The sequence below is a fragment of the Arvicanthis niloticus genome, chromosome 2 (genome assembly GCF_011762505.2).
Source record: "Arvicanthis niloticus isolate mArvNil1 chromosome 2, mArvNil1.pat.X, whole genome shotgun sequence".
Classification (NCBI taxonomy): Eukaryota; Metazoa; Chordata; class Mammalia; order Rodentia; family Muridae; genus Arvicanthis; species Arvicanthis niloticus.
The window spans coordinates 11,685,018-11,709,186 of record NC_047659.1 but is presented as its reverse complement, the minus strand read 5'-3'; the positions used below and the strand labels follow the sequence as shown (position 1 = coordinate 11,709,186).

The following is a 24,169-nucleotide window of genomic DNA, read 5'->3' as shown; positions in this document are numbered from 1 at the left end:
TTCTTTCTGGTAGCATGGGGCTGGGAGGAGGAGCCAAGATGCAAGTATAGCAGCCTGCTGTCCTACTTCCTCTGGAGACTGCAGTCATGTCTTCCCTCAGGTTCTGCAGTCTGTCATCTACCTGGCACAACACACTCAGTGACTGTTTGAAGAGGAATCCTCATTAGACTGCCCTCTTGCCATCAAAATAAAGGTCAAATTTAACATGCTTCACAAGCATGCCCTAGCCCCAAGTGAGCATGCTACCCTCACACTTTCACTAAGCTCCTCCTACAGGAGAAGAACACTAGGCTGATTGCCCAATCTTGTCCCTCCTCGACAACCTCTGCCAAAAGCATATTCTGATAATCTTCTCTGATGCCCTAAGACTGAACCAAGTCTCCCCTGGGGCTGTACTTACCTTTTGCTTATCATGTTCATGGTATTATAGCTACCTGCTTATTGGCCTGCCTTCTCAGCTAATCAAGAAGCTTCTTTTTTTTTAAATTGGATATTTTATTTACATTTCAGATGTCATTCCCTTTCTCCATTTCCCCCCCACCCAGGAACCCCCATCCCATCCTGCCTCCTCCTGCTTCTATGAGGATGTGCCCCACCCACCTACCCACTCCCACCTCCCCACCCTCGAATTCCCCCACACTGGGGCATCCAGCCTTCAGAGGACCAAAGATCTCCTCTGCCACCTATGCCCGACAAGCTTCTTAAGAGTCAGGAAATCTCTAGTGCCTACACTCACCCGCTACATCATCAGCCCTTATAAGTGACCTAGTAAGTGACCCTCCAGTCTGCATTTATCACCAGGGCCTGACTAGGTTCCTGCTCTCATGATGTGAGGTGTCTACGCTCTCAGTGCGTCTCTTCTGCTTGAGATGATCTCATCTTGCCTCACAGCAAAGTCCTAGTCAATCCTCAAGAAGATGTCAAAGAATCACTACAGAGCATCTCCTCTGGGCCTGTTCCTCCAGTAGTTTTCAGCAGTGTAGTTCCTTATCTGTGATGTGTCTGCTAGAAGACTTACCACATTTTAATGTCTCCTTTCCTGTGATTTTCCAGTGTGGAACTGGCACTGCTATAGCATTTGATGACTTCTGTAAACCAAGTGGCATGTCAGAGCGACACCTCACTTCAGTACATATGTGTATGGATGAGTCTACTCAGCCACTTGTTAACGTTGAGGGGTGTAAGGCTGAGCGGGTAAGGGCATCTCACAAACACCACAGTTCTCTCATTCTAAGTAGATACTGTGATCTTCTAGGCAACCCTACAATCAAGCAGCACTGGCCATCAATATGGACATTTAGGGCAGTGATATTTCCTGAGAGCTAAAGCTAACTCCCCAGTGAGCCCATGGAGTGCCCTTGTCTTGGAGCTGTGTGTACCTCGGTTCTACCACCCAGCCAGTGCATCTTCTCTCTTCCTTTCCTTCTGCCTTTTCATTAATCTAATCTGTGCAGTGACTGCCCTGGATGAAGTGAATGAATAGATTTTGTAATGGGAAAGGAACTTCTGAAAGATTAGCGACTAGTAGGAAGAGTAAGTGCTGGTCAAACGCAGTTTTGGCAAATGATAGATTTCACGTCGCTCTGATGCGGCAGTTGTGAGAGCCATAACACCCTTCTAAAATAATTGGGTCTCTAAAGTGGTTCCAAAAGATTTTTGCTTGACATAAATTCTCTAAATTTCCAGGCTTTCTGGATAAAATAGTTGACTGCAATGCCATCCTTAACGTGCTCTGCTCTGTACTGGAGAAGATCCATCAGGAGCCTCGGAGCACTGCAGACAGAGGGAAGCTCAGGTGAGATGAGACAACAAGATAAAGAGGCAGGGGTGGTGTCTGGAGGAATATTTAATTCTGAGATTCTTGCCTGGGGCACTTCTGAGTTTCACATTTAAACACCTAGCAATCCTAATTTAGTCCAGCATTTCCCACTGCATCACAAGACACTGAGTGCTGAATCTTTATTTCTTACTCAGCTCCCATGCATGAGTGGCATCACTTGATTACTTATTTTTTCATAAGAAGGAGTTGTCTGCAGAAATTGCTACCTTTTGTAAAAACAAACAACCACCATTAAATGGTCCTGTGTCCTCTTCTTAGGAATATCTGCTATAGCATAGGGAGACTGCACATTGGTCCCTGGCTTACAAGCTTTGTTTTCACACAAGAAAGGGCACTGAGTCTCTGACTTATAATTCTATGTGAAGTAGGACTCAACCTGATGCAGAAGACACTTGTGCTCACATGAGTCTCCACAGGTTTGGCACAGAGCAATTGTGAGCAACAGTGCTCACAACTGTTAAAAACTTGACTCTACTACACAGATGTGTCCTGCCTCTTGTGGTACTGAGGATGGTATGCAGGGCCTTACATAGTCCCGGTAAGTGTTCTATCACCGAGCCACATCCCCAGACCAAGTTTTCCCTTTATAATAGGGCAGTCCAGGCCAGGTGTATGTTGCTTTAAGAAAGCTAGACATAAAACATTAGAACTGACACCAATATAGACAAACTGTGCAATTACAAAAAGAATTCCTGGCTTTATGTTGAGCTTCACCACGGGGTTCCTCTAAATGCTGCTCTTCCCTAGTGCATTCCGATCTCACAATCAATGAACAGTTCTGTTTACAGAATTTTAAATTTGTTCTCCCATTAGGGTTCTAATAAGCAACATGGTACAAATAAAAAGAGTATGGGGTTTGAGGTCAAAGAAGCCTGGGCTCTAATTTAGGTTTGCCATTTACTTGCTGTAGAAATCTGGGTAACTAGCTTCCCGGAAAGTGAGGCCTGGAAGGTTCTGATTATACAGCTCCCGATGCCACAGAGTGCCGTGTTTCCCTGTCTCTTCATTTTTCTGACATGGTATTTGGTATTTGTAACCCCCCCCACCCACCAAGTGCTTGTGCAACTTAAGTGTGGTGGTATCTGTAAGTCCACAAAGACGCATGGGGCAAGAGCTCTTGGCTCCCTGCCCCAACGAAAGAAAGATCCTGCATCTGCAAAGACCAACTCCTTCCTGTCACAAATGCCCCTAAGACACCCCTGATAAATAGCACATTCATTTATATTCAACTTTCTGAGCATGTCTGGCATGAATGTGAGGCCTTCTGTGACTGAGGACACAGGCTCTGACATTGCCCTCTCCCTTGCTGAGGTCACTGGCGGACCTGGAACTGTCAGAGTGTCATCCTCTGGACTTCCTTCCCTACTAATTCCCCATCTCTGTGTCCTTTCCTTTCTTTGAGCCTTGGTGTATCTCACAATGACTATGAGTTTGGATTTTATTCTGAATGCAGATAGTTGTCCTCAAAGGATTTGGAGCAGCTATGATCACATTCACAGTTTACAAGGTGTCTCTGGTGGTTGTGTATACCACAGGCTGCAAGTGCTAAGAGCAGTGGCAGAGAAGCCAATCAGGGGCTCGTGCAGTGTTCCAGATGAAAAGTCACAGTGACAGGACAGAGTTGAGACATGTTCCATAGGTGAAACTCACCTGTCTCACTAACGTCATGGCATGGGGAGCTTGGTGCTGGAGTATGGCTCTGTGACTAGGTGCATGGTGGTGCTGGTGACTGTGTGAGCCCCTGCTGCATGTCTCTTAGGGTTGATCTTACTGTAGTTTCTGTTAAGTCAGTCAAACAGCATAGTATACTGGAATGTTCTTTTCACAGAGATTGCCCTCCCTACTCAAGTCTTTATGGTATACACATGAAGGTCTCTGCTCAAATGTCTATTTCTTAGGAAAGGGGAATTCCCTGAGCACCTTCCTGTGTGGTGTAGTCATCTCCTCTGCCTCTGTTCTTTTTACTCTCTACCCCTTATGTCTCCTTTCCCTCTACAGTATAAGGGTATCCTTGGCAAGTGTTTTGTTGTGCCACTGTCTCCTTGCACTCAGGCCGGGTCTAATGAACAGGGGAAGTGTGATGAATAGACGAATATATAATACAGTTACCAGTGCACTCTGGGTCAGCATGCAGGCTACACATGAATGTCTAATGGGGAACTCAAGACCCAGTCATCTGTCTGTCACATGGAATCCCCTGCAAGGTCCATGGCTGCCACTTACTTCCACCACCATTGTCCCCTCCCAGCACATGCACAGCAGGGAAGGCTGCTTGAGAAGCAGTGAGTGAAGCACTGAGAACTATTGGGCATGCACTGCCTCTGGCTCTCAGCAAAGAGGACAAGGAGGAGCCAACACTTCTCTAGGTGAAATATTCTCAGACAAGCAGAAACATCAAAAGGCCATTAATACTGTAAAAACATATATATATATATATATATATATATATATATATATATATATAAACCCTCAAACTAAAAAAGTATGTCTACATTTCAAAATGCAACAAAGAGGTCGTTAAGGAAAAGTCAGCATGCTTTTCTGTTCCTTTCAGCAGATAACAGAAAAACTGCCTCATTCACAGTGAGGATGCCTACAGAATCAGAGTCACACAGACCTCTACTCTGCTGGCCAAATTCTACTCCTAAGTCTTCCTCTTATGGATTGGAAGCACTTGTGTGTCTGTGTCAGTGTGAATCTGAAATGATGTGTTTCCACTTCTCAGCATCTCCTTCCTCCGTCACACCAGCATGCTGCAGGAGGCTGTTGACAGCTGGTAGACAGCAGTGTTAAGGCCACAACAAGAGTAAACAAAATAGTGACAAGCTCAAGGTCACAGTCATCAGGGTGACCCTGACAAAGGGAGAAACTGCCACAGGCCTTTACTCACTAAAGGACAAGTTAGACTTTACTGACTAAATCCCTGGATCTGATAGGATCTATCTCCGCTGTGTCAGAGCGCTCCCATCCAAATGTTAGAATTGAGTGAGCTTTGTCTACTGTTGGCTTTAGCCCTGTGCACTTGCCACTGAGGCAAGTCCAGACCTCAAGGAGGTCAGTGATAATATGAAACACTAGAAACTTTAAAGAGACATTTAACACTAGGATTTAAACACATCCTCCCAGAGACCCGACTGGAACACACACCATGAAGAGAGTTCTACAGGTAAGGACATGAATATTAACAGGAACCCCTGCAGTGTTCATCAATAGTTATGACTTGATGAAATGATGAAATAATGACAAACAATGAGAGTCTAGACTCTACAGAAGTAAAGACTGGTTATGATAGCCTATCCTAAAAAGCTAATTTTACTTGAATGTCCCAAGGGTTTCCTTTAACAAAGCCATATATTTAAACTGAGGTTTTGTGTTTTTTTTCCTCACTACCTAATTTTTTTCTTTAAAAAAAAAAAAAAAGAAAGAAAGGAAGGATGAAAGGAAGAAAGAAAGAAGGAAAGAAAGAACTAAGTAAGTAGCAGAGGAAAAACAAGAGTATGAGGTACCTGGAGTGTCATCATGTTCACAACTTTATTTAATAATCAGATCACTCAAATTCTTCACTAGCTGTTATTAAATGAAGCATATGGTCAGGCTAGAGAAAGCTGAGGGACTCTAGGTGTGTGGGGAAGGAACTGAAGGGTTCCTCAGGCCTCGTTCTGGACCAGCCTCTACTGGTAAACAACTGGGAAAACACAAATATCCCACAGTGCTCATGTTGCTCAGTCTCACGTGTCAGTTCTTCTCACTTGAGCTCAAGTGGGATCCACCAGGCTAAGGCTGTTCGAGGAGAGAGTTAAGCACACAAACCCAGTCCCAGCCACAGGGTGCACCCAGAGTTCTTGCAAAGCCTGAGCAGGTCACTGGGCCAGAGCTTAGCATGTACACGGTATTCTAACTTAGCATGTACACAGTAGTCTCACTTAGCATGTACACAGTATTCTACCTTGATATTTTCCCACCAAGGTCACAACCAAGTTCCTGGGCTAATGGGAAAAGTTAAGTATCTCATAACTACATGTGGGCAACCATGGTTTTCACTAAGTAAATATACTTCCCCTCTATGTTAAAGAGGATTTTTCTTCTTTTCCTTAGTCACCCTTAAAAAGCATCTCATTTCCTAGTACGAAGTTCAAAATACAACAGGAACACCACCTCTTCTGTGCTAACCCTAAACAAATCTTTGCCAAGCTGGTGACTCTTCTATTTCTGAGACCAGACTTTTAGAACAACTAAAAAGGTTTATTTTAAAATGTTTCTTGACTTAAAAAGATGGACAGAAATACATGTAAATATCAATCTCCACTGGCTTCAGGAGTACGAATAGGAATAAATAATCTAGATCACTGTGTTCTGGATAGCATCCCAAGCTTGTGCCAAGGAGACAGCAAAGACTGATGAAAATGGCAGGGTGGATATACAAAGGTGGGCATAAGGAAGCAAACGCCAGTGTGTGTGCATGCCTGGGATGGTGATTAACATGGATGCTGGGGACAGACACAGATAAACAAACAAGAGTGGACAGAGATGACTGCAGACAGAAGGAAGGACACTGGCTCAGCTGTCTCCCCGTAAGTTTGTTGGGATTTCACTGTCTAATAAAAAACAAAAGAATTCACTGACAACACAATTTCTATTGAGAAGGTTTAAAAAAAGTTCCACCTTGTTCCTAGACAACCCAAAAAAGGCATTTTTAGAATATAGAGAATTGTATTACAAAACTCACTACTATATAAACAATTAGAGAATGAGGATTCCTGATTCTGCAGAGTGAATGCTCATTAAATACCCTCGAGTATCTGAAGCTATTTAAAAGCTATTAGATTGGCACCTGGAACCCCCAAACATCTACTCTCCCCTGGGATAGAGAGGCTGTGCCTCTTCAATCATCCCCTAAATGCAAAGAGGTTTGACCCCCATGCAATAGATAAAAGTCACCCAAAAAATGAACAAAAGAGGTGTTTGGAGAAGCCGAGCACCATTCATCCCAGCTAACGACTTGTTCATTATGAGTGATGATGGATAAAGACTTCTCACGCTGAGATGAAATCAAGATTTATATGCATTGTTTCCTCTCCCAACTTGTGGGAAGATCATCATCATTTAATTCTATCTCTGCGGCCAGTGATGGGCATCCAGAGAGCTGGTTATCAAACGGCGCAGTCAGCTGGCAAAAGCCGAAACGTGCAGTTGGCACATCTGGACGGAGCCGCCACAGCCGAGGGTGAACAATGACTCCTGGCAAGCATCCAAATTGCTTGCAGACGCTAGCAGGTCTCATCTACAACCGCCCCTACCAGCATCTCTCTCTCTCTCCCTCTCTTTTATGAGAATCAGATTTTCATTGCTCCATTCAATTGCTCTCCTCTGCCATTTTTTACAGCTCTTATCGTTCCCCTGGAATATGGCCTTGAGACAGCTCATCCGTGTCCTTCACTGTGTTATCTCTTCTAACTTTTATTAAAACTTCAGCTTTCATCTGAAGATAGCTAATTAAATCTGGAACAGATTATATGCCTCCCCTTAAAAAGAGAACACAACTATTTTCTTCAAGCTAAGCAATGTCCCCTTCCTTTCCAAAAGGTGAGCTCAAAGGTATTTAAGAAATGTCTTTACTTACAAAGCTATGACACTTGACTTGCCATATATGGGCCGACTTTTAGTATAGTAGTCTGTTATAGATAAATCTTTATATTATTTTTGAAAATAACTTTCTTAATATTAGTAATATTTGTATTCTAAGTCCTTTAAATCTCATATCTAATAGCACAAGCCTATTAGAAGAAGCTGGATAATGAGGAGTTAGAGATTAATAGCTAGAACGGTACATCAAACAATTTATCTTTTTAAAACCATCTTTGTAAAATCGCCCTCATTTAGCAAAAATGAAGAGAATGTCCTCCTACCCCCATATCCTGAAGCCTAGCAACTGAAAATATTCCCATGTAAATTGTGTGAAAACATGAAATTAGAAGCAGTAGTTCAAGCTCAAGGTTTTGTTTTAATTTCTGTGGTACTGGGGAAGAAAGCCAGAACCACACACACGCTAGGTAAACATTGTGCCACTAAACTATGTCTCTAACTCCTTGGTTTGGATTTTAAGACAGGTTCACATTAACTAATGGTAAACACAAATAGCTCTGTCTTAATTTACCACAAACTATTAATGATGAACTGCCCGTAACTGATTTGAATATGCTTGTCTGACATGTCCGACATATGCCATTGACCCAGTTCTTTCTGAGGCCCAGAGGAAGATTTAAACTATAGGCTTGCTAATCATGAAAACAATGTAGCCAGACATCTCCCTCTCCCTCTCTCTCTCTCTCTCTCTCTCTCTCTCTCTCTCTCAATACACACACACACACACACACACACACACACACACACACACAGCCTTTGAACTAACTGGTAAGCCTCTATGGCCGTGGTATAATTTAACTAACACACCTGAAATTTTCTGGGATCCTTTTCTTCTTTTCACTGCCTTGAGCAAGATCTCCTTCATGGTGACCTTCGTGTTGTCCACTTGGATAAGGGAGAATCCGTGAGCAGCATTTCTGTTGGAAAAGACAAGAACAAGAGTTATCACTACAGCTGCACTCCACTGGGAAAAGTTCAAAACAATGTTACGGAAAATGCTGGTGAATATTTTGGAGAACTCTGCCAGGCAGTGATGGTACACATCTTTTATCTCAGCAACCAGGCAGCCTGGTCTACAGAGTGAGTCCCAGGACAGCCAGGCTACACAGAGAAACCCTGTCTTGGTAAAACAAAACAAAACAAAACAAAACAAAACAAAACAAAACAAAACACCTATTCCCAGGCATTTGTGAGGGCATTCTAATAGAAGTAGCTTGAAGTGAACCAAGGCCAGGGTTGCTGCAGGCTTCTCTAAATCATTGTAGATTGAACCTGGTCTGCATGCATCAGAAGAAGCCAGATTCCCAGTTTTGGCTTGGAAGCCAAATCCTGCAGCAAAGACTGACAACTGACAACTGAGTGTGATTTATGTCGGTCCATGTCACTATAGGCAGAGACTACTGTCACAATAAGCCCCTCAGGGCACAGAGAAAAAGAAAAGGCTCTTTTTAGCTGTCTAGAAGAACACTGGTCTGCCCATACATCTTTTGTTCTTAGTTTGTTTTGAGACAGGGTCTCACTATATAGAGCAGGCTGGCCTCAAACTCAGAGAGTTCTACCTGCCTCTGCCTCCCTCCTGGGATTAAAGCTGTGCTTCACCATGCCCATCCCACTCAGCTTTTAATATACAATCTGTGTACACTTCACTATAAATGATTTCTTTACCTACTCCTACAAAATCAAACAAAATAAATGAAAATCAAAACACTAACACTGCTTGCAGGCTTCTAGTCAAATTAGGTTGGAGAAGAATTAATTTAGACTAAAAAGGAAAAAGAAAAAAAACCAGCAAAGACACAAACAAATAAACAAGCAAATGGATGCTAAACCCAAACAAAACAAACAAACAAACAAACAAACAAAAAACCCAAAACAAATGACAAAAGCAACAACAAAAACCCATCCAAAAACAAAACAAAAAAATAAACACCCAGTAGCCCATCATCTGGGTAAGCTGTCACTTCAAGGAGACTGTTAATTGTAGTGACAAGTATCACAAAAATATGCCCACGCCCCACTTTGGGCACTGGAACAAAACACTCTAATTCAGAGTAACTCATGTAAAAAAAATGGGACCAAGTTTCCAACTCTGGAACACGAAAATTGCTCCAAGGAGTTTGGTCACATTCCCATTTCCCCATAAGAATCTCAAAGGGGAACAAGGCCAAAAATCATGGCAAAGCTTAATGCTGACAAGAAATCTGAAAGAAAAGCCAAGCCCTGGAAAAGCTTTCCAATGGCAGAAGAGGCTGGGATGGGGCCTAGAGCCCAGGTTAGACCCATCCAGGTGGCTGGTTCGCCACAGGGGCTATGGGCTGATCTCAAAACCAAGGACCCAATTTGTTTCCCTAACACAGAGACATGTCCACAGCACTCCTCTCCAGACAGCTTGCTGTTTAATCCCTGACGTTCCATTTGTTAAAAAGCACAAAGCTGATGCTGCTCTGGCCAGCACAGCCATCCATTTTAGCTTGGTGAAGGTTCTTGCTATCGAACAGCAGGCCTGAGAACTGTCAAGCTAATTTTACTGAACACTTTGTTACTGAATCATGCCTGAGCTCCAGCCATTCTTTACCTCAGAAGCTGGACCCCATCCCAGAACAATCTTTAAAAGTTTATTTTACTGATCAAAGCAAAATAAGAAATAGCTCTTTTTAAAAAAAACTCTATTTTGGGAGAGCTGCTGTAAGCGAGACTTTGGCAAGGGTACTGAAATGTAAAGAGCCTGTGCATTTAAAAACTCGCGGGTGTTTGCTCTGGCACTAGGCCAGTGAGTACTGGAACAAATGCCAATCAACCATACTCAGATCTGCCTTCCCCGGCTTTCTCCTCAGAAGTCAGTATGTCCTCCATCTGTGACAATATGTTGGGTGACAGATGAGTAGGGCCAAAAGGAAACACAAGTTCTTGGGGATTTGCAAACTAGTACTGGCCCAGGCCTCATGAACTCTTATCCACCTGGGAGCTATCTAAACAATGGTAAAGGTTGCCTGTTTATAAACTGCTGCACTGGCTTCCGTTCTGTGACCGGCTGGTAGCATCATTCCAAGCCAGGATGCTCAACTTTTTTCAGCAAAGAGCAGAGTAAAAGCTTAACCAGCAGTCTCACATCTGGACGAAATTTCATAAATTCAAAGTGTCCTTTTAAAAGGTTTGAAGCAAAGGAAAATCCCCAGTCTGTATTTTTCTGTCATTTTACCAAAACATACCTGGGTGACAAGGTTAAAGCAAGCAGAGGAAATCCCTGGCCCTTCCCTCCACAGGCCTTACTGATAAATTGTGTAGCGGAGGAATAAAGGATCACCTTCTGTATTTTTTCATTACACTTTTCTTTTGTTACAGAATACATAAATCCATTGTGGCACAATGTAATATGTATCACCATGCTACACCTGCGGACGCTTCTGCGTGGCTGCCATGTCTGTGCAGTCAGGAATGATAAGTGAACCACCCGTGAATGTTAACGATAGTGATCATTCTGAGGTAACTCGGCTCTCCATCTTCCTTTACAGCCTCAGAGCTGAAGCCAGGGTAGCAGGGTTCATGAGAGGAAAATGAAAACAACGGTGAAGGAAGGAAGGGAGGAAGAAGGGAAGGAAAGAAGGAAGGGAGGGAGGGAGGGTGGGCAGCATGGGATGCGGACGTGCATCCACGAGTGTGTGCTGTTGTATTCTGGGCTCAGGACAGGGCATGCTGGGGACGCAAGCCGAGATGACGACCACCTTTGCACCTCTGTGGGATTCTTATGCAGGTCTAACATGAAACTCCACGGCAGAGAGCTGACTTACTGCTGCCAGCAGTACTTCAGTCAACGCAGAGCTGGGTCCCATCAAGTCTGCTAAGCCGCTGAAGAACGCATGCACGGGCAGGCATTTAAAAGGAGGTGACTCACTCAAGGAGCTCAGCTCAGTGCCTGTGAAAGTCATGTAGTCACCAAAGAGGCTTCTGGGAGAGGGGTTGGAAGCTAGAGACATAGTCTGGCAATGTAGCCCAGACTGGCAATGAACTTGAGACCTTCCTACCTCAGTCTCCAAAGCACTGGGATTTTAGAGTTATGTGACAGCTTCAGACTTACCACAGAGTTCTGACACTAGCATTAGTCCTGGACAGTGAGTATTTTTCTAAGAAGTAAACCAAAGGTAACAGGAGACACAGGAAATAAAGACACAGGTCCTCATACTAAAGCATAACTCTCTGGACAGAAGAGCAAGGCAGAAGCTGGACACCAAGGGAGAGGGCAGTTTATTGGGGAGGAAAGCACACAGGCTGCAAGTGATGTGCCCTGTGAGTGTGATGCTGTAATACACAAGTATGTGCATGTAATGTTGCAATGAGGTCCTTCCCTTCAGAACTGTCACACAATGGATGCTAGGCTCCTAGCACTGGGGGTGCCAAACAGTGGGAGGTGTTTCCTAATGCAGGCCCAAGTCATACCCCAAAAGAAGAGGCCTCACGCAGCCCCTCTTTGCTCTAGCTCCAATAAAGACTGCTTACTGGGAGGGATGGAATGGATTTCAGCACCCACTGCAGCTTGGGGGCATTAAACTGTGTGATGAGCTGCTTGGTGGCATCATTTAAGGGCACTGTCAGTAAGTAGCCTTTGATCCAAGCATCAAAACCTCCCTGAAGGTCAGCATTCTGGGTTCAATGTTCAAGCTTTCCAATTGACAGAGTAAAAATTTCAGAAGCAGTGTAACTTAATGGCTTTGAGAGACAGCAGGCAATAAAAACTCAGTCACATTGTGGGGAAAATTCAGTGAGAATTAAAGAGTTTTTAAATCTGTATAATATACACTCACCATTTAACAATCACAAAAGTAACAGTAGCAACTACTGCTTATTGAATAGTTACTATGTGACCAGTACTATTTTAATCTGTTAAGAAACCTGCATTCAATCATTTAATCCTAAAAGAGCAGAATACAATTTCATAGAAACAAGGCTGGAGGCATCAGGAAAGTCTCCTGAGACAAAACTCACACTCATCCTATTTTGGACTGAGAACTTAACAAATGGTCCCTAACATATGTACAGTCTGCGGTAGAGAAGGCCAAAGAAGCTTACAGATGACTGATTTCTATACAGACAAAAGGGACACAACACACCTTGAAACGAAAACTGTACTCTTAGATTTTTAATCAAGCCTGATTTTAATAATGGTTCTTAAATGCTTTAACCTCCCTTCTAGCTCATCACTCACCAGAGGCAGTGGAAAGAAAGGTTATTACGATATGGGGGAAGCAACCTGTTCAGAAAGGTTCTTTGGAGCAAATCCCATCTGTGTTGTTAAGAAACCAGAGTTCAGTTCCCAGGTCAGCAGCGGCAGCTTGATCCACTGAAAACACTTCACAAATAGACCAGCAGTCTAATTCAGTAGTGTTGGGATAGCAAACATGAATCAGCAATGGTGGCACAACCTAGCAGAGACAGGCAGCTAGGCTTCAGCCAAATCAGCAGGAGGTACCAGGACTACCAGGGATGGCAGGAGTTCTTTGCCATGCCCCTCTCAATGAAGCAAAGATTAGTGAAGACATGAGACCAAGAAGCCTTGCAAAGCTAGCTATGCAAGCAAGCCCCTCTCACAGTCTGTTGAGTCCTATTTATACTCCTCCAAACATCATGTGTCTTGCCTCATCATGTATCTTGCCTTGGTACTTGAGTCTGTATTAGCTGACATCACTCTGCCAATCAACCTGAGTCCGCAAAAGTAGCAAGAAACCACCAGCATACCACCAGAAGTTTTTGGTGTATTTCTCTGTATGGAGTCCTGACAAACAGTGATCAATAAACAATGGCAAGGCATACTAATACAATCCAGCACTGTCTGTTGGGTCCTTCTTAACGTCATGCATTCTTTCATCTGTATTTGCTTCAGCAAAACATCCTTTCACTTGTGTCTGCTTCAGCGAACGTTCTTTGACAAAACAAACTTACCAAAGAAACCATACGTTTCCTGTGTCTGCCAAGTGGACTGGACTGCAGCTGCTGATTTGTGTTTGGTGTGTGCTAATGGACTGGACTGAGAACAACAAAGATTGGAATCTCCCCAAAGAACTATTTCTAAACAGGTCCACTTCTCTGTATCCTAATAACCTTTCTTTTCCACTACCTTTGGTAGGTGGTAGGCTAGAGGGGAGGTTGAACCCTTATTAAAGTATGTTGAGAAAAATACATGCCTGTAATACCTAACTAAGCACACCCAGGAGAAGAGTCAGAGGAGCTCTCTCAGGAGAGATGTCTCAAGCTCCATATCATGTCAGTGGAGAGGCAGCAATACCTAAGGGCAGCAGAGCACACAGAGCTGTAGGATATAATAATGGCTGGTTTGAAGTAAACCACATAGTTACTCTGACTCCATTTCCTCACAGGCAAAATAGGGTGATAATAATTCTTGGACACAAAAGTGTTTATAGTAACATCTGTCAAATAATACTTAATAGGTGATGACTAACATATTAGCCACTGACTGGTCTTTATTTCAAGTGATATACAACGTTCAGGCGCAGTAGCGAACATCTGTAACTCAGCACTTGCGGGCTAAGCATCTTCAAGTTTCAGGCCAACTCGGGCTACCTAGTGAGACCCGGTCTCAAAAAACCAGCCAAACAAAGGAGTAACATATAACTAGTGAGAACAACAGTTCCGAGCTCTTACTTGTTCCCATACTCCCTTCCCCATAGAAAGGCAGTGCTACTTTATAACAAGAAACTGACTGATAGGCTAAGACCCTGCCTGGAAATACACCTTAAGTTAATAAATTCTATAGCTAGTAACAAGTCTTGCAGGAGCCACAATTTAACCCTAGACGGACCTTACACCTCCTAGACCCCAAAGCTTGTGTTTTTAACACTTTTGTTGCTTAGATTGGAGGCTGGGGGACTCGGGGCAAGGAGAAACTTCTAGAGAGCAGTACATTTCCCAGATGGGAACCAATGACCAACCTGTGGAAAAGTTTTACAAATACTCTGGCTCTCAGATCCTTTCTAAAGATACCCTGGAAGATGCTGTGCTTTCATGACCCATGGGTTCAGTTTCCAGAGGTGGGATAAAGCTGCCAAGAGCAGTGCTCTGTTCTCTGGTCCTGACCAGTTCACAACAGCAATGGAGACGCGCTGCTCTGGCTGCCACCTGCTCTGGGCCCCTTCCATGTGCTCGTTCCCCAGCACTTCAAGGTAGAAAATGAAAATATATGAGCAAGAAAAAGCCTTGCAATAATTGCAGGAGGCCCTGGTATCACTTTATCCACAAAGGGGGCTGATGCTAGTATGAACGCCACAGTTTGCTTCCCCTTGCACTGACTGCATTTTTTGAAAGATCAAAGCACATTGTGCAAGCATGCAATATTTGACATTGGACAAAGTACTTTTTTTTTTCAAAACAGACATTTTCCAAAAACATAACTTGCTAGACTAATGGGCAGTGAGAAGCCAAAATGACTGCCCTCCGCCTTCTCCTTGTGTATCTTTGCCAGAGTCCTTGGGACTTGCCAAATCTGGTCATGCCTGCTTAGCTTGCTCGACTGATTGTGCCAGAAAAGAAAATAAGACACAGATGTATTTGAGCTCTTTGAGATGCCAGTAAGAGAGACAGCTAATGGCTTCATTTCCACCCTCCCCTTCCAGCTGGGCACAGGTGGGGATAATGAGGTCCCTCTCCCTAATCAAACTCAATTATTTACTACTCTATATAACCACAAAGACATTCACATTCCGTTCAGAATATAAAACATACTGTGGGCTACTTCCAACCACTGCCACTGGGTATTTATAACAAACTCAAGTGCCTAACAGTTTGCCTTGGCAGGAGTTTAAGTGTGTAAAGTTTTGCAAACTGTTTCTGTTCGAATATGTCCTGCTGAAATGGGGTCCCAGGCGGGGTTCCATAACTGTCAGGTCAGTGAACTGTGTAACATGTGAGAACGTATTCACCATGCAGTGCAGACAGGATCTGGAAATCAAACGCTTCGTTCCACTGCAACCTTCTGAAGCATCACGGTTGTTTCAGCAGCAAGACTGACACTGTATTAATAAACATTACGAGTCACTAGCCTGACATGTACACAGCAGCGGCTGACAGACTCCACCGTAAGCTGAGGGAGAGCAGAGGAAATCAAAATGAGACCCAAGAAACTGAACACAGCTGAGGGGGGCTGCAGCACGAAATAAACTGTACTAACTCAGAATGTGAGTCCCAAACTTTTAGGCTGCACAGTCACTACAGCAACAGCTGGCATTTTTGGATACTGAAGGAAATTGATGGCTATTTAAAATATGTGTTTCAGCTGTATGAATAAGGCATGCCCTGGCACACTTTCTACAGACGGACATTCCAGTGAACAAAGCATACATACTTGGTTTGCCTGACCTTTAAATTCTTAGAAGTATGTAATTAATTCTTTCCATCTTTATTAATTGTTCCAGTATTTCTGTCACTATAAACAGACAAAAAGAAAAATCTTTTCTTTCCTCCAGACAATAGCCTTTGCCAAAAAGGAAATCAAGTCAGATTTACAAATACAAAATTAAACAGGCTGCATATGCTCCATTTCCATATATGAGGACAATCTGGACAATGAGAATGTTTGCTAACACAACAGAATGGAAAGAAACAACGCACAGTTGGTCCCGGTAATCCCTCCCCAGATCGCCAGGCCTGACCACAGAACACACATCTTGCTTTTATATGCTCTACCCATCCCAAACTCTTTGCTCTCACTCTGACCTTCAGCTTAAAGGTTTTAAAAATGAACTGCTTGCAAGGAATAAAGGCAGAAATTAAATAGATGAAAAGTGTTTGCCTTTTCTCCTCCTCCTCCACTCTCTATTTTATAGACCACAAGGCAACCCCACCTAAGAGCAGGAGAGGCTTCTAGCCAATGATGTCCTTTTTATAAAGGATCGGTCATTTGGGGTATATTTTGAAGATACAGTCTGATAGGTAAGTTAAAAACTACAGGCTTTTAAAGGTCCCCACGTAAAAAAAAGATGAGGGAACCCTGGCTATGCCTCTTTAAAAAGCTGCTCACCATTCCCTTTGGGCAGAGTCTAGGCAGCCTTAGGGGACCCTCTGGGCCATGCTCTCTGTCCAAGGCAGTCCAGCTTCTTACCTTCTAACTGGTGGCTTTTCAACCACACAGCAGAACTGTAGCTAGACTCCATTAGCTTGCAATCTTATATCCCTTTATTGTATTAAACATTGTAAGGAAAACACAAAGGAAGGTAATGTTAAGTGCTCTGACCGATGGGGTCTGACCTGGGTTCTGTCTGTTTCATTAGCCTAGATGTTTGTTCCCTTGGAGTCCTCATTCCGGAGCAAGGTCTGTTTTGCCACTGCCATTTGTGAGCTCAATTCTCTCCAGCAGTTCTGGATGAATGAGCACAGTGCTGGAGGAGGAAAGAAGCAGGCAGACGAGGTGGGTCTCCTTCTTGTACCAACACCTGGCTTGGTCACTGCTAGCAAGGAGCACTTCTTCAGATGCTGGGTACCAGCTGAGATCCAGCTCTTCACCTGGCTTTGGACGTCACTCAAAAAGCATCCTGGGGCTACATTTTCAGCTAGTAGAGTACTTGCCCAGCAGGCTCACAACTCTGGGGTTGATGTCTAGCACTATACAAACCAGGCATGTGGGTCAGGAGTTCAAAGTGCCTTTGGCTGCTTACCAAGTTCCAGGCCGGCCTTATATAAAAAAGAACCCATCTCAAGAAACAATGAGCCTCTCCTGCTCTTTGTACCTACTTTCTCTCTCCTTCCTATCCACTACTTCTTCCCACGGTTCCAATATGTCCCCTCATCCTCACAGCTGGATCAAAAGCAGTGAAGGTAAACGGCTCAGGCAGCACACACCCAGTTGTCTAAAGTCAATCAGAAGCAACAGGTAGTTCAGAAAGTGATCCACCCCTGGGCTGGGAAAGAAAGGTGTTCCTTAGCAGTTTCTAATTTTCAAATTAGTAGAGAACTCCAGTCTCCCTCACACAGCAGCTCTATGTCCTGGGATTTCCTAAGGCTTATAGGATTTGCTGGAGACCTAGGCTGGACTTACAAGGCATATTAGAAGGCATCCAACTCCACATTCATTTCCATACAACATTTTTTTCCAGAAGGGATTTACTGTTTTTTCCCTCCTTCAGATAAATGAAGTCTATTTTACTACTGACAGTCTCTGGCTTACTGCAATAGGTTTATTTCTTTTCACTTCTGTCTGATGAGGGAAGAAAATGATAAAAATAGAATGCAAATTATTATATAAATCTAATAATTCATAATCTTTGCAGGATAAAATGAAAGGAATTTAAAATTTAGTCTCCTTTCCCCCTAACATTCATCTGCATGGTATCATTTTCTTAGGTTCATAGCCCCCTTCTTCCAGGATAACTATTAAATTTATAAGCTGAGCTTTAAAACTTAAACATTTTATTTTAGTTCAATGAAAATCATACACATATACAAAAACCATATACATATATATGGAGATCTATATGTGGTTAGATTAAAAGAAAAATTAATGTATAAATAAATATATTCATGTCACTCTATACACACATACTATATATATATATATATACACACACACACACACACACACACATATATTGTAAATATGCATATGCTTAGATCATCATCAATTCTCGTTCAATGGTTCTCTCACTCTACCCAGCTGGCCCAGAAGTGAAAGGAAATCAGCCTATTAGAAAGAACCAGTGGCCGACAAACAAACCCCAGCCATGTCTACTACCTCTGCATTGCCCATGGCAACCATCACACTATAATGGAGTGTTGCTACAGAAACCATATGACACACAGCCTTCACAGGAGGTCTGGCAGTGTTTGAGATAAGCTGGTGAGATTATTCCATCACATTCCATCAGCTAGAGCTATTTAACACTAATGGAGTAGAAAGGTCAAATTTATCACTGGACACAGATGCAAACTATGCTAAACAGAAAGATGGTGTAAGAACTCAGAGCACACAAGGTGCTTTACTAGAGCTGGCTGGTCCCTAAAAAAAATGTGTGTTCTTTGGTGTTGGAATCATGGGTTCCAAGGTATCACTCAGAAGGATGGCCCACCTCTGTGTAGCCCAAACAGCAAAAGCAGGAACCATAGCTAGCCTGGCTTATGGGGTGGGAGAAGGTAACCGGAGGAAAGAGCTCTGCTCTGAACACAGGGCTCTCAGTTTTACAGTAGGAAAGTCCTGGGCAGAACAGCACTTCTGCTAGCAACAAGTATGGCAGGACACAGGCAAATAAGGATTTTCTAGTAGAGAACATTTACATTTGGAGAATACATTATATATCAATTAAAATAATGTACTGGTAATTAAAAATCCCATTCATTCCTTAAAATGAAAATAATACGGCAATGACATCTCCATGAAAGTGAAAATCAAGAACCAATTTGACAAGTAAAACAATTAAACTCTCACCAAACCCAACGTCAATTTATTTTTAGCAAAACACTGGTATCAAGATGGTAAAATTTACCTCTCCACAGTGGCACACCTCCTCCAACAAGGCCACACGTCCCAACAGTGCCACTTCCTGGGCCAAGCATATTCAAGCCACTACACTATCATTTACTTGTATTTAATGTCATACTTTAGGTTGTATAAAAATGAGACATTTATAGCTAACATATTATAGAATTTTATAGCCCAAGTTTTATATTTGTATGCATTCAAGTAGTATTAAAGTAGTATTCAGGTAGTAGAGAAAGAGTAAGGCTTAACAATGAGCATAAGTTTATGAAAGTTTATTACTTATGTTTAAGATTATTTCTGTTGTCTGGATTTAATAGGAGATAAATTAAGATAAGCAAAGTTGCCAAAGTCACATAGCAAGTTACTACTGAGACTTGAACTCAGGTTTGCCAGGGTTCAAAGCCTGTGTTAGATTTCATTGGGAGGCAAAAGTGAGCTTCCTGTACTCAAAGTGCAGTATAGTCATGAAGGTTAAGTAAGATGGGGCATAGTGCTTGCCACTGGTCCCCTGGCAGCCACAGACCTGAAGATTCACCTATACCTTCTCCACAAAACCCTCCACTGGGTGCTCAGGGCACAGAAACTTATTTTTGTGTCCAGCCTTCAGGGAGCTTATATAAGGTGTTACCTTTTACATTATCTTATCCAATGATATTGCTATTGTTCCAGTCTGGTTTATACAACCATTTCTAACAGAGACTCTTTCACAGTAGATTTCCTGGTATTCTGGCCCTTGATGTTTCTCTTCCACAATGTTTCTTGAGCCATCTCTAAGGAAGTCTACTCCTACGAAGTCTAATCTGAAATTCTCCCAGGCCTCAACGTCCGTCTACTACTTGCCCACATCCAGTGACATTTACTTCCATTAGGCCTTTTCAGTCAGTGTAACACTAAATAGGGGGCAGGGAGGCAGGAAAACGTAGCTGTAGTAAACTGAGCAAGTCAAGAACAATCCAGGGGCTGTGTGGGTGCCAGAGGTCCAGAGGATCCAGCTATCCCTCTCTAAGGGTAATTTTAATACAACAGTAACAGCAGCTAGCACAAAAGGTCACACTTACCCACTCCAGACACAGTTCCAAGCTTTCCATTTAATACCTACAACTGACCTGTGAGGTTGATAGCATTTATCACCATTTAACTAAGCAAGAAAAACTTACAGAATCCACCAGGATCAAACCCATCAGTAAGGACAAAGTCAGGCTGGGCAACAGATAGGCTTCAAGGCCTCGATGATCTTTCCTGAACTCAGTACTGGTTTGAAGGTCAGCCCTCGGAGAATGGGATCTACCTGACAGAAGAGACCACCAGCAGCCCTCCTTCACCCTCACCTTTCATAGGACACGGAGTCAAGTGCAGGCTTGGGGATAATGCTGTGCAGCCTTCGTTCTCACAGCTCCACAGTGGGCATACTCAAAACTGGGCAATTTGATAAACAAGGAAGCATTTCCACAGTTGACTCCTTACTTTACTACTTACTGTCCAGCCTACTTTCCTAACTCCTTCAGTTCTCAGGGTCTTTTCTTGCTAGAGGAGACAGAGGTGGGAGGAGGAAAGGGAGGAAATGAAGAGGAGGAGCTAAGCTCTCCTCCCTTTGCTGATACAAATAAGACATGTCTCTAGACTAAAGGTCTCCTAGGCTTAGAACTCGGACCAGATAAGCAGGTGGGAGGCTACTCAGCCCAACACACACACACGAGTGAGTAGTCTGCACTATTTTACCAGACAACTGGGAAAAGAGGCAGTTTCTTGATGCTTTTCTTCTAAACGGGTACATCTTTCAGAAGGCTGCTTGAAAATGAAATCAGAATTTGGATGGAGGTGTAAGTCATGGAGCACTCACCATGCATATTGTCCTGAGTTCAAGTCTCAGCATAAATAGAAATTCCTACTCTCTGACTAACAACCCTGCTTACTTAAAGGAAATGACTGTAAGAAGTACTTCAACAGAGCACAGGGATCCAGAAGACTGTCATTCCTTAGAAAAATCCAAACCCAGCCTGCCTAGCACTTTGTGGCCCTCATGCGTTCAAGCTGCTTACCATGTTTATGGTTTTGGGTTTTTTTGTTTTTGTTTTTTTTTTGACAACTGTGTTCTCATTAGGTAGTATAATCTTCACAAGAAAAGAAGATTTTTCTCTGTCTACAAGATGTCTCCATCTAGATTTCTGGCACAAAGTAACAATAGATTATAGGAATTAAGGGTATTGAAATATTCTATCACAATGTAAAACAAATATAATGTAACACACAAATAATGAAACTGTAATTGCTATACCCTGGATCAGACACAGGCTGAGGAGATTCCCGGTGTGTAAAGTGCCGGCTGATGGACACAGTGGTGCACATCTAGGGCCGGGCTAAGGGACGGACTGACACAGGCGGTCCTGGGAGCTCTCTGGCCAGCCTACCTAGACAGAACAGTGAGCACCAGGTTTTCTGAGATATTGTCCAAACCTAAGGTGGAAAAGCAACTGAAGAAGGCACTGACCTCTGGCTTTACTTGTGTGTGTACGCATGGGTCCAAATGTGTGGGTACCCCAGTTTTATTAGGAAGGCAGAATCGCTGCATAACTTTTTAATTATTTTGAAAACTTTATCATTTAAAATTATTTTAGGTGTTCTGTAAAGCTGTCGTTTTTGTTTCAGAAATGAAAATGTGAGGAAAAATATGCTCTTTTGTAGATCAAATCTGACTTGAGAGTAGAGGTAAGGCAGCCACTGGAGAGGCTGCTCCCAGCTCACCCCTGGCACCTGATGTCTGTTCTTGCTCAAGGGGAGGAAGACATAGAACACTTACACATCACATGCTGCAGAATCCCATTTTCCTAAGTCTCAAACAAAGGAATGTGTTTTAAAGGGAAAGGAGAAGCTCCTTCAAAGCAATCCCTCATTAGGACCATGAATTTGCTGGTTTCAAACAGCAGGGGGTGCCAAAGGGATCACTATTAATCCCAGGAGATAGCCAGGAGAGGGAGACTGGAGCCGCAGGTTAGACACACGTAGGTTAGATGCAAACCTGAGTGTATGGGCTCACCCCTAGCTATGGGACTCAGCAGCAACGTGGATCCCAATGGACACACGGTCATTTCCACCTGCAGTCCTTAGCATTTCCTCAGATGGAAAGTGGAGGCGACAAGTGACAGCAGGATGAGCCACGCTAGTGCAGATCATCATGAGCAGACATCTTAGCTAACACCACTGTTTGCTACAAATGGTGCAGATTCCTGAAGCAGCATCTAGACTCATCTCTCTGCTCTGAATCAACAGGCCTAAAGAGCCATGGTCAGAACTCCTCTGGGTCTTGTTAGGTGATCTATTAATAAAGCTAGATGTATCACTACATAGAGAGTTGTTTAATCATCTGTTGACTTTCAATATAAGAGAGTCTTTTTATATTCCAATGAATTTTATTTTATGTATGTACATATACTTTTCTGAGAGTGGTTTCTTTAAGGCTTTACCAGACTGACAGAAGCATAGAGCAAGCATAGTCTAAAGAGAGGCAACCGAGGAAAAACAAATACAATTTGAACCAGTTGGAAAGAAAAGTATTTTAAGTCACAATAGAAAAATGGCCATAATACGCATTTTCATGTAGGTTGGTGTCCTTGACTAGAAAGAGGCAAACCCAGATACTGCTTCCCAGGATCCTAGTCACCACTGCTCCCAGAGGTCATCTGTAGACATGCTGTTCCTAGATCTATCTTACAGTCTACTAGTGTTCAACAGGCTGCACGTGTCCTAGGTACAGACACTCGAAACAGCAATGCACATGTTCCCAAATTGTTCTGCAAGTAACCGTGTGAGCAGATGTTCCAGGTGACACACATAATTCACCTGATAAACAAAGCCCAAAGGTCGGGTGACAAACTGAGGAAGTAACAGGGAGTACTCACATGCGAACAAAGAGCGACTCTTTGGAGGTCAGACCAGGAGAGGAGTACTTTTCAACCAGGGCCAAAGTACTGAAGCCAAACTTATGAATGGGCTCATTGGAATCCAGGGGCGGGAAATCCGTGTCCACCTCCCCATCGTCCTCAGCAATATGCAGGCAGTAGGCACTGACATTGTCACTGAAAGCAAAACCATAAAGGCAAGTGAGGGCTGCACGAAAGGGACATGTAACCAGACAGTGGCCCAGCCAGCACACCAACCTTGCTGCTCTCTACCCTCAGCCCAGGATAACCTGTTAGCAAGACAAAGGTGTCTTTACATTGTGTCATTTCTCCCACATTTACTGGACACTTAGTAGAGATAAGAGCTAGAACTCAGTCCCTGAGATAAAAAATGAGATTTAATGTTGGCATTAAAGGAAGGCCATAACACAGAGGGGGAAGTAAGTACAACAGTACTTTAGAATCTACTCACAAACAAAGGGAAAAGTACTGCTGGAGAGCCCCTGATGCACATCACACACAGGTAGGCCTGGTAACTAAGACCAGCTGCACACTTCTTTCCTTAAAAAGTAGCTGCCTCTTTGGGTAGGATCTGATTCCAAACACCATAGAACCTTACCTGAATAAAAGCAAATGGTCTGATTTATCCTGGTGCTCATACCAAGTTCAAGGCTATCCTTGGTCACATAGCTAGCAGGCCTGGGATACACAAGACCTTGACAATACATTAGTGAATGTGTAAATAAATGAATGGTGAAGCCATTGGAGTGCTTCAGGGCAAGCTGGGAAATCGCAAACCTGCTAGCATGTAGGCAGGCTGGCTTCAGAACATAATCTAATAGTTCAGAAGGCAGGAGAACTCTAAATTCTGCAGCTCAAATTTGGAATTTTAATTATGTGATTGATGCTTTAATTAATTAATTCCAAAGTGTATGCTAATTGTTTAATTGGTTGCTTGATCTATATAGATCATTTTTTGAATTAAATGAGTTGATTTACAAAGTTTATTGATTGGATGTGACAATGAATTATTACGCTGACTACCTGATTTGCAATTTTCCCAGTTAATTCACAATCTATAGCTGCAACTCTGTGTACTGAGAGAGCCTAATTCAGGGAATCTACACTCGGTGTGTCTCTCAAGGCTGCAAAGTATTTATTGTATAAAACAGGTAACAGGGACAGATGAAAATTAATGGAAACATAAATCTGCTAAGTAGATTGATAACTTTACATGTGTTTGCAATATTGGTAAGAAATACAAAGTTCTTGTCTGGGTGGTGAGAACTTCTCCATCTTTACAGCAAACTGTCC

At 43.0% G+C, this 24,169-nt stretch overlaps 1 protein-coding gene across 13 annotated transcripts in view; it reads right to left on the bottom strand.

Moving 5' to 3' along the window:
• Mapkap1 (MAPK associated protein 1) overlaps positions 1-24,169 on the bottom strand; it is a 206,516-nt gene that overhangs the window by 84,210 nt on the left and 98,137 nt on the right. For 11 of the 13 annotated variants that reach the window (XM_076928551.1, XM_034494897.2, XM_034494902.3 and 8 more), the window contains 2 exons: positions 22,856-23,032; positions 8,291-8,400 (listed from right to left, as the gene is read on the bottom strand). In XM_076928551.1, the coding sequence (XP_076784666.1) occupies positions 8,291-8,400; positions 22,856-23,032 (287 nt within the window). The remainder of the gene's footprint in view (positions 1-8,290; positions 8,401-22,855; positions 23,033-24,169) is intronic. The other 2 variants (XM_076928557.1, XM_076928554.1) reach the window with 1 other exon arrangement.